Source organism: Panicum virgatum, chromosome 2K (assembly GCF_016808335.1).
Source record: "Panicum virgatum strain AP13 chromosome 2K, P.virgatum_v5, whole genome shotgun sequence".
Classification (NCBI taxonomy): domain Eukaryota; kingdom Viridiplantae; phylum Streptophyta; class Magnoliopsida; order Poales; family Poaceae; genus Panicum; species Panicum virgatum.
The window spans coordinates 61,213,157-61,228,032 of NC_053137.1; the positions used below are offsets into that span (position 1 = coordinate 61,213,157).

The window sequence follows — 14,876 nt, forward strand, 5'->3', positions numbered from 1 at the left end:
TCCTCGCTGCACCTTTTTCTGAACCTCGCAGGTGCAGGCCTCAATTCCTCGTTCGGTCTATTCACCTCGCCGCTGTTGCCGAGCCAGATCACATGCATACCTCCATGGTCCAGCGTCTTCATCGGCTTCATAGGCATGCCGATCGCTGTTGTGAGGAAGATGGTCTTGGTCTAATTCCTGTCAGAAACTGAGGCCTGGCAAATTTTGGCCATTGTCGTTTACACAGCATAGGTGAGTCCTAGCCATTTTCATTGCTCATGATCTGGAGGTTGAGGCAGGTAATGGGCCTGATCGTTCAAAGTGTTCCCTTTGGAACTCTCGAACTGCATATGGCTCGAAATGTTTAAACCAAGAACGAGTTCATTCATTTGTGTGATCCTATAACTGGAGCTTGAATTTGCTGCTGTTTTCCCGTCACGAGGTCCATTATCAACTGGACCAAGCGATGTTCCCCGCTCGTTGGCGAACTGTGCGCCGACGTGCCACCAGGCCTCTGCTCCGTGCGATGCCCGGCGCAGGCGTGCGGCTACCCGCGCAGTATGCTGCCCGTCCCCTCGCCGTGCACGCATCCTCCAGCGCAAGGGGAGGCGCCGCCCAGGGGCCAGAGGCTCGGCAGCCCGGACTCTGGGCCTCCGGCTCGCCGTCGCCGACCCATTGCGTGGCGCTAGGCGGTGTGACGGCGGCGTGAACTAGTGCGCCAACCTCCTTTTTCCGGGTGCGCATGGCACGGTGCCACAGGCCGCCCATGGCGGAGGCGCCATCGACTGATCACCGGCATGGCACGTCGGCTCGCCGGCCAATGCGAGCTCCACGTCTGGGCACGCCGCAAAGCACCAAGGTGGCAGAAGGCAACCCAGGCAGGCCCCTGAGGCAGAGAGACGAGGAGAAACGGGAGCGCGAGGAAGACGCCATTCCCCGGGTGGGCGCGGGCGGTGATTCGCCGACCCTGTTGGGGACGGGGGGTGGACGGTATTTCAAATACCGTCCACCCCACTCTCCAATCTTTGTCAATTTCCCGATCCAAATCGGGGTTAAAAATTCTGAAAAAAATCACACAGATTGAGGAGGAAATGGCGAAAGAACGCACAAAATTTCAGCCTCATTCTCGACCTGTGGAAGGAGAAATCGAAGCGAGAAAATCTAACGCGGGGTGGACGGTATTTGAAATACCGTCCACCCGTGTCCTTGTAATTCAGTTCATTCGAAGCCAAATTGAGAGCCGAAAATCCTGAGAAAATTCATGGAGGCTGAGGTTTCAGCGGAGAACCACTACACCAGGTTTCAGTCCCAGGCTCGATCCCATTGCAGGGGAACAAAATTACAAAACCATGGTGTCTTTCGTTCTATTTCAGTCTTTCTTCATTTTCCGTCCCTGTTTCTCAACCTGGCAGGTGCAGGTGCCCTGTTCCTCATTCAGTCTGTTCACCTCGCCGTCGTCACCGAGCCAGATTACACACACAGAATCTCGCCCTCCATGGTCTCGAGGTGACTTCCCATGAAGCTGATGTTTGGTTGGCAAGACATTGCTGGAACTGAGGTACTATTATTTATACCATTTTCATAAGTTAAATACTGGAACTTTCTAGCAAACAAGCAATAATGTAAATCTTAGCTATATTTTTCGGCATGTGCTATTCTTGACATCAGCATGCAAACAGCTATAACAATGATCAATATTGTGAGTTGAACCATCATTTTCCTGTGCTCCCAATGCCATTCATTGCACAGCTCTGATATGATTCCTTATCTTTTATGTGAAGGTGGCAAAAGAGAGTGCGGATGTTATCATTCTTGATGATAACTTCTCCACTATAGTCACTGTTGCTAAATGAGGTCGATCAGTGTACATCAGTATTCAGAGGTTTGTGTAGTTTCAGCTGACAGTCAATGTTGTTGCTCTCATTGTGAACTTCTCCTCGGCTTGCTTGATAGTTACTTTATGGAAATTTATTTTTCTTACAGAAAATAGGAAAGGCCCCTTTATATCTGCCCAATGTTCCGGATAATCCAAACTTATGTTCTATACTAATATTGCAACTCTTTGAATTCCCTCGTGTCTTTGTCCTGTACTTCAGCTTGTTGATGAAGGGAGTGCTCCTCTCACTGCTGTGCAATTGCTCTGGGTCAACATGATCATGGACACACTAGGCGCACTGGCATTGCCACAGAATCTCCAAATAATGACCTGATGAAGAGAACTCCTGTTGGAAGAAGGGAACTTCATCAACAACTTCATGTGGATGAACATCATGGGATTGTCCATCTACCAGTTCCTTGTGATTTGGTATCTGCGTGCTGAAGGGAAATGGCTCTTCGGAATCGAGGGCGACAACTCCGATCTAGTCTTAAACACAATCAACTTCAACTGCGTCGTATTCTGCCAGGTAATGTGGAAATGGTTCTTGCATTCACTTTTCTGATTTTACCAAATATATACGCCTCGTTGGATTTACTTTGTGTTCCTCGCTGGAACTATGACATTAGTGTGCTAATGACTAACATGGTTTCAGCAAAACATTAAACTACAGTAATTGAGATTACTTGGTACAATGAACTTATATCAGAAAAGTATGGGATTATTCCTCATAATCCCTGATAAGAAAGGCTTAAAGCAGTACTTCGATACTTTTGACTGTCAGAAAAAGGGTTTTAGCTATGCGTTTCCTTTGGAACTCTGGAACTGTATACACCAACGAGTTCATTTATTTGTGATTCTACAACTGGAGCATATAACTTTTGTTTTCCCGTCACAAGCTCCATAATAGGAAACTAAAGCAAGGCACTGCGCGCCGCGTATCCGCGGCCAGTGCGCCGGCGTGCCGCCGCGCGCTGCTCAGTGAGGTGCCTCGCCGTGCACGCGTCCACCAGCTCGGACGGAGGCGCCGCCCAGGGGCCAGAGGTTTGGCCGCCGGACGCCGGGCCTCCAGCTAGCCGTTGCCAATCCGTGAGTGGCACTAGGCGGCGTGACGACGGCATTGAGCACGAACCAGTGCGACGGCCTCCTTTTACCTGGTGGACAGCGCACGGGGCCACGCCAGCCCATGCCGGAGGCGCCATCGACTGATCGCCGGCCAGTGCGAACTCCACGTCTGGGCGCGCCGCAAAGCACCAAGGGGGCGGGCCTGGATGCAGCGAGACGAGGAGAAATGGCTGCGCGAGGAAGACGCGGTTCCTCGGGCGGTGATTGGTCGAGCCCGTTGGGGACGGGGGTGGACGGTATTTGAAATACCGTCCACCCCCGATCTCCTGTCTCCCTCCGATTTCCAATCCAAATCGCGACGAAAAATTCTAAAAAAAATCACAGAGACTGAGGAGGAGATGGAGAAACAACAGACTGAATTTTGATCTCATTCTCGACATGTGGAGGGAGAAATTAAATCGAGAAAATCTGGAGGCGGGGTGGACGGTATTTGAAATACCGTCCACCCCCACTCTCCATTCTCCTTCCATTTCTCGATCCAAATCGGGATGAAAAATTCTGAAAAAAATCTCACAGATTGAGGAGGAAATGGCAAAAGAACGCACAAAATTTCAGTCCCCCATCCTTGACTTGTCGAAGGAGAAATCGAAGGGGGAAAATCTAACGCGGGGTGGACGGTATTTGAAATACCGTCCACCCTCTGTGTCATTGTGTTTCAGTTCATTCGCAGCCAAATTGAGACCCAAAAATCCTGAGAAAATTCATGGAGGCTGAGGTTTCAGCGGAGAACCACTACACCAGGTTTCAGTCCCAGGCTCGATCCCATTGCAGGGGAACAAAATTACAAAACCATGGTGTCTTTCGTTCTATTTCAGTCTTTCTTCATTTTCCGTCCCTGTTTCTCAACCTGGCAGGTGCAGGTGCCCTGTTCCTCATTCAGTCTGTTCACCTCGCCGTCGTCACCGAGCCAGACTACACGCAGAGAAGCTCACCCTCCATGGTCCCCAGGTGACCTTCATGATCTAGAGGTTGAGCCAAGTAATGGGCCTAATCGTTCAAAGTGTTTCCTTTGGAACTCTTGAACTGTATATGGCTTGAAATGTTTACACCAAGAACGAGTTTATTCATTTGTGATCCTACAACTGGAGCTTGAACTTGCTGCTGTTTTCCCATGACGAGGTCCATTATCAACTGGAGCAATCGATGTTCCCGCGTGTCGGCGACATGTGCGCCGACGTGCCGCCAGGCCGCTGCTCCGTGCGTTGCCCGGCGCAGGCGCGCAGCTACCCGTCCCCTCGCCGTGCCGGCATCCTCGAGCACGAGGGGAGGCGCCGCCCAGGGGCCGGAGACTCGGCAGCCCGGACTCTGGGCCTCCGGCTCGGCGTCGCCGACCCATGCGTGGACTCCTTTTTTCGGGTGCGAGCGGCACGGGGCCACAGGCCGCCCATGCCGGATACGCCATCGACGGCACGTCGGTTCGCCGGCCAATGCGAGCTCCACGTCTGGGAACGCCGAAATGCACCAAGGTGGCAGAAGGCAACACAGGCGGGCCCCTGAGGCAGCGAGACGTGAAGAAACGGCAGCGCGGGCGGTGATTGGCCGACCCTGTTGGGGACGGGGGGTGAACGGTATTTCAAATACCGTCCACCCCCACTCTCCAATCTCCTTCCATTTCCCGATCCAAATCGGGATGAAAAATTCTGAAAAAAATCCCACAAATGTAGGAGGAAATGGCGAAAGATCGCACAAAATTTCAGTCTCATCCTCGGCTCGTGGAAGGAGAAATCGAAGCGAGAAAATCCAACGCGGTCAAATACCATCCAGCCTCTGTCTCATTGTATTTCAGTTCATTCGTAGCCAAATTGAGACCCAAAAATCCTGAGAAAATTCATGGAGGCTGAGGGTTCATCGGAGAACCACTACACCTGAAAAACATTCATGGAGGCTTGGGTTCAACGAACAATCACCACACCAAGTTTCATTCCCATGCTCAATCCACAGGAGGGGAACTGAATTACAGAACCATGACGTTCGTTTCTTCTGTCTCAGTATTTCTTCGCCGTCCCTTTTTCTGAACCTCGCAGGTGCAGGCCCTGTTCCTCACCTCGCCGAGCCAGATCGAACGCTGAGAAACTGGCACTCCATGGTTTGGAGAGCAAGAGACAACGAGGCACTCACACCAACGAGCGCCGCCGTAGCCACCTGAACCCGCCTGTCGTCCTGACCGGCGCCCGGGACGGCATTGCCCAGCAGAAGAGACAGAGTGGTCGTCCCGGGGCAACGCGAGGGACAGAGTGGTCGTTCGATTTCTGTGGTGGAGCTTTCCCTCGCGCGCGAAGGCAGCGCATTTCTTGGGCTTTTTCTTGCGAGCGCCGTGGGCTACTGACTGGTGAAGAAGGAACGGGGGGATGAGACTCTTGTGATTCAGAGTTGGGCTTTTGTCCTTTTGGCGTTCTCTAGATGATCCTTTCACAGAATCTTATTTCTTGACTTTCACCGATGTCCCAGGCGTGAAGTGCAGAGAAGAATGCTCTGATGGATCATGTATGCCACCTTGATGGTTCATTTTTTTCTTAATTACAGTGACTCTCACTAGTCACCAAAGAGACTACAGCCGAACACCCCGAAGGCGTCCATCTACAGCCGAACATGGGAGCCGATCGCCCCGCGGCGTCCATCTCGGCCCCACGAGCGTGAGCTCCCATCCACACGCAGTCGTCGTCGTCGTCGTGGTGGTCACGGTCACCCTCGCGTCCCCGAAAAACCAGAGAATTTTCGTCGCGTTCCCCGGACGCTCCTCCCATTCCCACGCCGAACGTGCGGGCGGCACGGGCGTGTCCACGGAACCCGGATGAGCAAAACCACCAACGCGAAACGGAAACGAGGCCGAGGCCGCGGCCGCGTCAACCACGCCGCCGGCCGAGCCGTGGCGCGCGACGTACGCCGAGGCCTGGGTCAGGGAAAAGCCGCGGACCTGCCTGCCGGGTGGACACGGACCAGCTCGCTGGTCGTCGCCTCCGCCCCCACTGGACGCGCGCGAGATCTCGTGGCCGAGCACCCGTGGATTGCGCAGTCCGCGCCGGCGCCCCCGTGGATTGCGCAGTCCGCGCCGGCGCCGGCACGGCCCCGCGCTCTCAACGAACCCGCGGCCTGGTGGTGGGTTCGTGTCCGCCGGGGTCGCCATCATTATCGCATCTCGCGCTTGCGCGTAACGCGTCGAGACGGTTTGGTGGAAGCGGAGTACCGAGCACGTATACCCGCCCATGTTTTTCGCCCAAACCCCAACTAACGCTACCGTAATGTACAAGTACAAATGTGTTCCTAATAATCTTGGATTCTTCAAGCTGAAGCCAAATTCAATCGGCTCCCAACTGTTTCCAGACTTGGAGAAGCTCGTGCCAATTGGCCAAACCAAACACATGTCGATAATTGCATCCAAAGTTGTAGTCGGATACCACCAAGATACCCGGACTCGAACATCTCTAATCTCTGACTCTATTAGTGCTAATCGTATCATCTACAATAGCGTCCACGCCCAAAGTTTCGCCGATACGGCGATACCTGCCCGCACCGTCTCACCGACTTCACCCGCCCGAGAAAAAGGGATCGTCGGCTTCCTTTCGAATCAAAAATATAAAAATAAAAATAAAAAGGGGATTGTTAACAACTAACTAATCCGGGGCCCACAGATATTCCAGGACCTCAAAACGAACTCCCAATAAATCAGGGGGTGTTTAGTTGATGAAAATTTTTGGTACAAATGTCACATCAAATATTTGACCAGATGTTGAATATATTTTCGGGTACTAATTAAAAAACTAATTTCAGAACTCACTTGGAAACTGCGAGACGAATCTTTTGAGGCCTTTGACCGCATCATTAGCACATGTGGATTACTGTAGCACTTATGGCTAATTATACACTAATTAGATTCAAAAGATTCGTCTCGTCGTATACATCTAAACTGTGCAATTAGTTTTATTTTTTAACTATATTTAATGCTCTATGCATGTGTCTAAAGGTGAGGCAAAAATTTTTGGTTGAAAATTTTTGGTAATTAAACGGGCTCTCAGAGGGCCTTGCCGCAAAACCTCCCCGTCGAAAACGTTACCAGTTTTATTCGATTTCGTGCCCAGTCCGCTGGACGACCGAGCCGCCCGCCCCCGATTTCCTCCTCCCTTCCCCTGCCTGCCTGCCGGTGCCGCGGCGCCGGTAGCATCTCGCGCGCGGCGGCGGCGGCGGCGGACGCGGTTACCGGCTCGGCTCTACCGGAGGGGCGCGTGCGCGGCTCTGCGGCCGGTATGGGCACGCCGGAGTTCCCCAACCTGGGGAAGCACTGCAGCGTCGGCGACTGCAACCAGATCGACTTCCTCCCCTTCACCTGCGACCGCTGCGACCACGTACGTTTCCTGCAACTTTCTCCCGTTAGAGTTTTTTTTTTCTGTGTGTGGATACGGTGATGCTCTGGTTACTTGCTCTGAATTGGACTGTTGCTGCAAGCGAGCTTGTGTGCTGAATCGTTCTTCTGTGGACTGTGGAGCACGAGAACTGATTTCCCCATGGGAATCTAGTAGATGCGTGCGGTATCTCGAGATAGATCTTGGGAGCAGCTGTAGTTTGGGGGCAAATAGGATAGTTATTATCCGAATGGCAGCCTCCTGGGCAGTAGGCAGTAGGCACGGACCTGGGGAGATGTAAAAGGAAACCTTAACCACTCATGTTAGTGACCGGGCGACACCAGAGGGTCGCTTTTCGGTGAGGTAGAGTTGGTGTATCTAACCGTTGACCAGAAAAATGATCCTATACACATCTTTAGGTAGTGCTTCCGCTTTGCTCCATGTGTTGGTGAGGCAGAGTTCTTGTGGCACCCCTTACCATTGGTGTACAATCTATTGCTGACATAGTGACATTCTATACGACGATTTGATCCACTTGGTTGAACCTAGAACCCAATTAAGAATCAAGATGTTCAAGAAACAAGTTGTTCATTTGATCAATTGTTTATTGTATCACTAGAAACCATTACAGTGGTCAGCGATTCAGGCACCATCATGTTTGGGGTCCAAATTACCCTGCTAGTTCCCCTTGCCGCATAGCAAAGTATTTTTTGTTTTTTTTTCCAGAATCATATTATCCAAACATTTCCTCGTGAAATTCAGTCTTTTCCTTCAATCTCAAAGTCTACCAGCTTTGCCATACGGATTGCATGAAGCAGACTTAATATCTCACACAAAAAGAAGCACTTAGTAAGGAAATGTTATCAATATTTTAATGTCTATGACTGGTTGCTAGCTGCAAACATAATGTGTCTTCTCTTGGAACGTCTTTTTTTTTAAAAAAGGAATTATTGGAACGACTTCTTTTCACAGTTACAAGCCATTGTCAGACACAAAAACCAAAAACATGGGGTACATGAAAAAAGGATGTCCTAGTCGATGACGATGACTATATGTTAACTTTGCGTGATAGCGATGATAATTGAACATTGAATGCATTGTATGATAAGGATGATAATACCCACTCGCAGTACATGATTCACACAAACACATATGTTGGTCACATGCCTGGAATCCTGTATGCAGCAATCACTTAGGATGCCTCAAATTTTCTGTAGGTTCTTCTCCTCTTTTGATATTCAGTTTCTGTAAATGACATTGCAGCTTGCAATCCTAGATTATGTGTTGTTACTGGACATAATTATTTGTGTGGCAGAGCTTTGAATTGACAAATATAATTACTGGTACCATATCCTCTTTATCGTAAGGTTTAAATGTAAGCAGATAACAAGGCTTTAGTTCTTTCTCTCTTTTTTTCCTTTCCAGAATTTATTCAACCCTTTTGATGCTTTTTGAATGAGATGGCAATAATGGGAGGTCCATATAAACAGTTATATGGAAGGATAGTACCTGAGGTCATTTTCATGTTTCTATAGAAAAATTAATATCTATATTTGTTGTTACTGAGATAATTTAAAGCACAACTTATGTACTGCATGAAGGCTTAATGTCCATATTTAGTGTCTATATATATAGTTATATCATCGCTAATACTGTCAACCAGGTACTGATTGGGTTGTTGGACCATTGTTTAGGTCTTTTGTCTTCAGCACAGAAGTTATACAACACACCAATGTCCAAATGCAAATATGAAGGATGTCACTGTCCTCATCTGCCCACTCTGTGCTCAAGGGGTTCGCCTTAATCCAAGCGAAGACCCAAATATCACCTGGGATACTCATGTCAACACTGATTGTGATCCATCAAACTACCAGAAAGTAACAAAGAAACAGAAATGCCCTGTTCCTGGGTGCAAAGAGACGCTGACGTTTTCCAACACGATCAGATGCAAAGACTGCACCAAAGAACACTGCTTGAAGCATAGATTCGGACCTGATCACAAATGCCCAGGACCAAGAACAGTGGATTCGGGCTTCCCCTTTGTAAATATGCTAAGGAGAAGTCAGAAAGCAGAGACACGTCCGAACAGCAGCAGCAAGAATGGTTCTTCCTGGTGGAGCTCCAGCCTTGTGAATGCAGCAACAAATTTCAAATCGTCGGCTGAAGCTAGAATGCAGAAACTGAGCATTGCGACTAGCCAAGCCTTCCAGAAGGCTAAGGATGGGATCTCCCCAAACAGCAGTGGCAGCAGTGGCGACCTTGTGGAGGAATGTGTTCATTGCCCAGCAAGATTTTCCACCGTGGGCGCCTTAATTGAACATGTCGAGAAATCCCACCAGAAGAACCAGCAACCAAGTCGTGGCCATGTGACTGTCGATGTTTGCCCGAAATGTAGCAAGGCGTTTCGAGATCCGGTGTTGCTGGTGGAGCATGTTGAGAGGGACCATGGAGGAACGTCAAGAGCATAAAGCTTCTCGTGTGTGATGTATGCTGTGTGTACTTGCAGCTTGTTTTTTTCTTCTCTTTTCATCCATTTTCTTTACTCCTTTGGGCTTGAAATCTGCCCATTGCAACAAGTATAGGATGTTCGATTGAAGGCAAAGCCGTTGTCCATTCCATTGAAGCTACGTTAGTACTCCTGTCATTCCAGATTCTAATAGAGATTAAAGTATGGTTTTGTTACGGTAATGGTAATGCCTGTTGCAACTGGTGGAGCGGTTTTCTTGATCAAAAGTGTCCCATCTTCTCAAGACGGGACGCCATTTATATGTAGCGAAGATTATTATGTTTTCCTTACAACTCCCCGACCCCCCAACAGCATCAGCAGACACTTAAGGAGCATAATCACCTAGTAGAACGTAAAATTGGGTTCGTAATGGTAGCCAAAGCTATACCAGTCCTGCGTTGCCAAAGCAATTTGCACAGACCACTTGCTAGTCGGATGTAAGGGCATAAGCATTATCGTCCAATTTAGGCCTCTTTGAAACGTAACATTCTTGTACATCGTAGAATTGTAAAAAAACAAAGCATTGGAGTTAGGAGGAAGTTAAAATCCTCGCAAAAAAAAGGAGGAAGTTAAAATCCTACAGGAATTCAAATTTGATAGCAATCATAATAATGACCTGTTTGGTTCATGGGAGTTACAACACCCATTCCAAGATTTAAATTCTTGAAATTAGTTCAACAGGAATTCAATTACTGAGAATCTGATTCATTTCAATTATTTTGTTACAACCCCCTATACGTGGAGTCTTTTTCCAGAAATCAAATTGCAAATCATGCATGTTTGGATGATTAAACAAGGAATCATCCATGCATGTGAATTTATATTACCACACAGCATGCCGGCCTAGTTCACTCTGCTGAAAGGTTACACGGACCATAGCCCACATGATTCAGAAAGTTCTCCGGTGCTACATTTCATAGAGTAGCCTCTCGAAATCACCAAGTTCGTTTGCTGCAAGAAATAAAAAAACAAGGGAAGAAGGTGTCGGTGTATACAGTAGGGTATTGTTTTTCAGCATTTCCGGAGAAAAATATTCAGAGTGGCATCACATCTGAATAATCCATGTCTAATTGAACAGATTCGTCATTTTTACTTCTATTATTCGATTTAGCAGATTTACTATTACGATTGCACAGCACAGTCTGAGAGATGAAGCCATCAAGGCGTGTGCCAACTCAAATTATTTCAGCATGGTTTATTGGTTCACTTCTCCTTGAAGCAGAGGAGAGCAAGAAGGCTCCATGCCGCCAGGCCCACCCTCGCCGCGCTCTGCATCGCGTCGCGCCTTATCACAGTACGGACACAGCCGGCGACGGCCCAGCTCGCCGCCTCCCCTCCTTCGAAGCAGCCTGACACCAAAACGCAGCCACCGCGCTCCGTTCGCGTTCGGCCGCCCGTCGAACGTCACCGCCGCCGACTTCTCCCTCCACCACGGCGTCGCGTTCCGTCGTGGACGCGGCCGCATCCCCGCTCGCGGCACTTCACTCCGAGCACATGCCATGGCCGCTGGCCGGAGTTCACCTGCAGGCGCGGCGCGCCGGGCGTACTGCAGAGCGGGCGAGCGGCACGACGGGGGCGCAACGGGGCAGGCAGAGGCTGTGGTGCTTGGTGCCGACGCAGCCGGCGGCGGATGCCTCGCCGGCGCTCTCCGCTTCTGTTCCTGAGCCGTGGCCTCTTCGTGGCCTCGCTTGCCGGCTCTCGGCTCGCCGGCGGGTGGCCTTGCCGCCGCATCCAGCGACCCAGAGGATGGACGGTTACCGTCCGGGGTGGACGGTATTTCATTTACCGTCCACCCCCTGGGCTGCCGAGGGCCGTCCAATCCGCAACTGACGGCCAAGATTCGCCCGATTCAGTCTCTTCCCGCGCCCCCTCGTCAAGTCCATCACCGCACGGCGCGGCCAGCTGCCTCGCCGGCCTCCGGCGAGCTTTCCCCAGCCTTGCATGCACGAGCGTCAGGCTGGAGTTCGTCCGATTTGGCCTTAAAATCTCCACGGTTCTTCAATTCTTTTGTATGTCTGATTGGATGCATCGTGTTCTTCTCTTGGACCTCCCACGCATCTCAGCTCGGCCGAGGAGAGCAAGAAGGCGCTACGCAGCCCAACATGAAACTCTGGTAGTCCGGCGCCAGCCCCACCATGGCAGCGCTCTGCATCGCGCCGCACCTCACCACGTCACGGACACGGCCGGCAATGGCCCAGCTCGCCGCCTCCCCTCCTCCCAAGCAACCTGGTGGCACCAGCAGGCAGCCACCGTCCACGGCCCGCTGGCCGCCCGACGCCAGTCAAACGTCACCGCGCCGCCAATTTCTCCCACGGCCGCCGCCCCACGTCTGGTGTAGACGCCGCCGCACTCCAGCATGTGGTGCCATACTCGGAGCACACGCACCGTGCGACACTACGCCATGGCGGCTGCCGGCCGGGCTTCCATCTGCAGGCGCGCCTAGCGCACCGCGGAGCAACACGGCCCGCACACAACGGGGCAGAGAGAGGCTGCCAATGGAGATGTACGGCGGGTCGCACGCCGGCGCTCTTAGCGTTAACCCCAGAGCAGTGTCCTTCCCAGCCTCTCTAGCAGGCTCCCGGCTCCCGGATGTAGAGGCTGCCAATGGAGACGACGACCTGGGGGTGGACGGTATTCCAATTACCGTCCGGGGCGGACGGTATTTCATTTACCGTCCACCCCAGGTAGCTGAGGGCCGTCCAATCTACATCCGATGGCTAGAATATACGGACTCGGACTGCAGGGAAGGGGACAGACGAACGGGTCTCTTCCCCGCGCGGCCGCGCCCCCTCGTCGAGGGCTCGAGGCCGTGATCCCGGCATCCTGCCCCGCCGAACTCCGGTGAACCCCCAAACCTTGCTTACACGAGCGTCAAGGCAGAGTTCTTTCGACCTGGCCGAAAAAATCTCGTGTGTTCTTGGCAAAACCTACCATCAGCAAGCAGCAGGCAGACGCCGTCCACGCTCGCCCGACGCCCGTCCAACATCACCGCGCCGCCCTCGGCCACCGTGCCGCGTCCGACGAGGACGCGGCCGCGTTCCCGCATGTGGAACGCTACCCGGAGCACACATACCTTGCGATGGAACGCCACGGCGGCCGACCGGACACCTGCAGGAGCGCCTGGCGCACCGCGGAGCGCCACGGCGCGAGCACAATGGGGGCAGACAGAGGCCGTGGCGCCGCGTCCGGAGTGCTGCGCGCTCATCGGTTCTCACAGACCTTGCGACGGAACGCCATGGCGGCCGGCTATCTGCTGGCGCACTGCCGAGCGGCAACGCGAGCGTGCGCAACGGCGCAGGCCGCAGTGCTTTGTACTCACGATGGCGATGGCGGGTGCCTCGACGGAGCTCCTAGCATTTTTTCCAGGTCGTTTTCCCCTTCCTGGCCTCGCTTGCCAGCTCTCGGCTCGCCGGCGGGTGGACTCGCCGCCGCATACAGTGGCCAGGGGGTGGACGGTATCTGGGCAGCTGAGAGCTGTTGAATCTGCAACCGAAGGCCAGGATACAACCAATACGGACTCTAGCTGAGCGAACAGAGCGCCATCCCGCGGACGCTCATCGGAGTGCTAAGTCGTGATCCCGCGGCGCTGCTTGGCCGGCCTCCGGCGAGCTCCAGAGCCGGTGTTGGTTCGATCTCTGTTGTTTGCTCCACTAAATATATATGTTTCCGTGTAGCATTCACCAATTCATAAAAAGATGACATGGACTCTATCACTTCATTTTTGTTGGCAAATAATATGGTGAAGCATTACAATGCATGCAGATCATCAGTAGTTCAGTTTTCATTTTTAAGCCTTGTGCAGAATCACTAGCTCTCGAAACAATAAATCCTGATTTCCCCATGACATGGCTTCTGTTCAGATCTTCCCTTATACATACAGTGTCAGTGTCAGGATACAATGATACATGTTCGCCTTCTTGAGCTCCTGGAGTTGCAGAATCAATCAGCCCTTTTGCCCTGCAGCTGCTAGAATGGGCAGAGGTAAATCACTCTCTAAACCTACTCCTGTATTCCCAAGAAGGATGTCGTGGCGTCTATCTGCAACGAAGACGGTGGCGTCTCGAGGACACGATTCTACAAAAGGATATTGTGATCTGGATTATGGCCCTTCTCATCCTTGGGCTTCTTGTTGGACATGGATGGATATGCTATGCACACATCATTTAATTTTTCTACTACTTGATACCAAGATACTATAAAATATAATAATGCTCATAAATAAATCTATGCAGTAATGCACACAGATATGGAGTATGCAGGTAGGAGAGTATCCAGATCTTTTTCCGACCCATGGTGGTAATTAATAGAGGTACAGGTACTCAGAAACAGTATGAATTGGCACTTGTGCTCATCTCTTCCTCCTCGCCCAACAAAGCAAAGTTCACATAGTTTCAGTTCAACCATTTAATGGGAAGATCGCAGCGACAACTGCTGCCCTGTGCTTGCTCCTCATGACCTGTGGTGAGTGAGTTCACCCAATCCATCGAAATCTGCACATGACGTACTGTTATCCTTGGAATCTGACTGTCTTGCGATTGACCGTTTGTTGAATGGTTGATGGGTTTGGCTGTGCTTGAAGGTGCGGAGTGTTGGATTGATCTCTTTCCTAATAGATCCAACGGTCTATTAGGCCCTTGATCTGCGCCCTGATCGGGGGCGTCCAACCCTTAATGGTTGGTGGGCCCCCGCTGTACAGCGCTAGATTAAAAGGGGGTGAGGGGCCGGGCACACGATACGAGGTTGGTCGCGCCGCCAGTACCCTCTCCCACATCCTAAACCCTAGCCGATCTAGAGGGGGCGCTGGAGCAGCGGGAAGCACCGCCACCGCCATCAACGCTGATCCATCGGCGTCGCTGTCACCGTCCTCGACTCCGACGCTACGCCCACGACGCCTCTGCACTGCTCGTCGCCGCCTTTGAGCGGATCTCCATCAACGAACCTGTGATGGCCGGACCAAGTTCTGCTGCAGGCACTGAAGGTCCTCAATCTCGCTCCTCTCTCTCTTTTCTCTGTGTTATCGTTGTAGATCTAGTATTTTGTTGTACTCAGATCA

The 14,876-nt window shown here is 51.6% G+C and overlaps 1 protein-coding gene across 1 annotated transcript; it reads left to right on the forward strand.

Moving 5' to 3' along the window:
• Positions 1-7,035: 7,035 nt before the first annotated feature.
• On the forward strand, positions 7,036-10,005 carry LOC120692196 (zinc finger AN1 and C2H2 domain-containing stress-associated protein 16). The gene is made up of 2 exons (XM_039975443.1): positions 7,036-7,320; positions 9,012-10,005. The coding sequence occupies exons 1-2, from the start codon at positions 7,222-7,224 to the stop codon at positions 9,783-9,785; spliced, it is 873 nt and encodes a 290-aa protein (XP_039831377.1). The 5' UTR covers positions 7,036-7,221; the 3' UTR covers positions 9,786-10,005.
• The last annotated feature ends 4,871 nt before the right edge of the window (positions 10,006-14,876 follow it).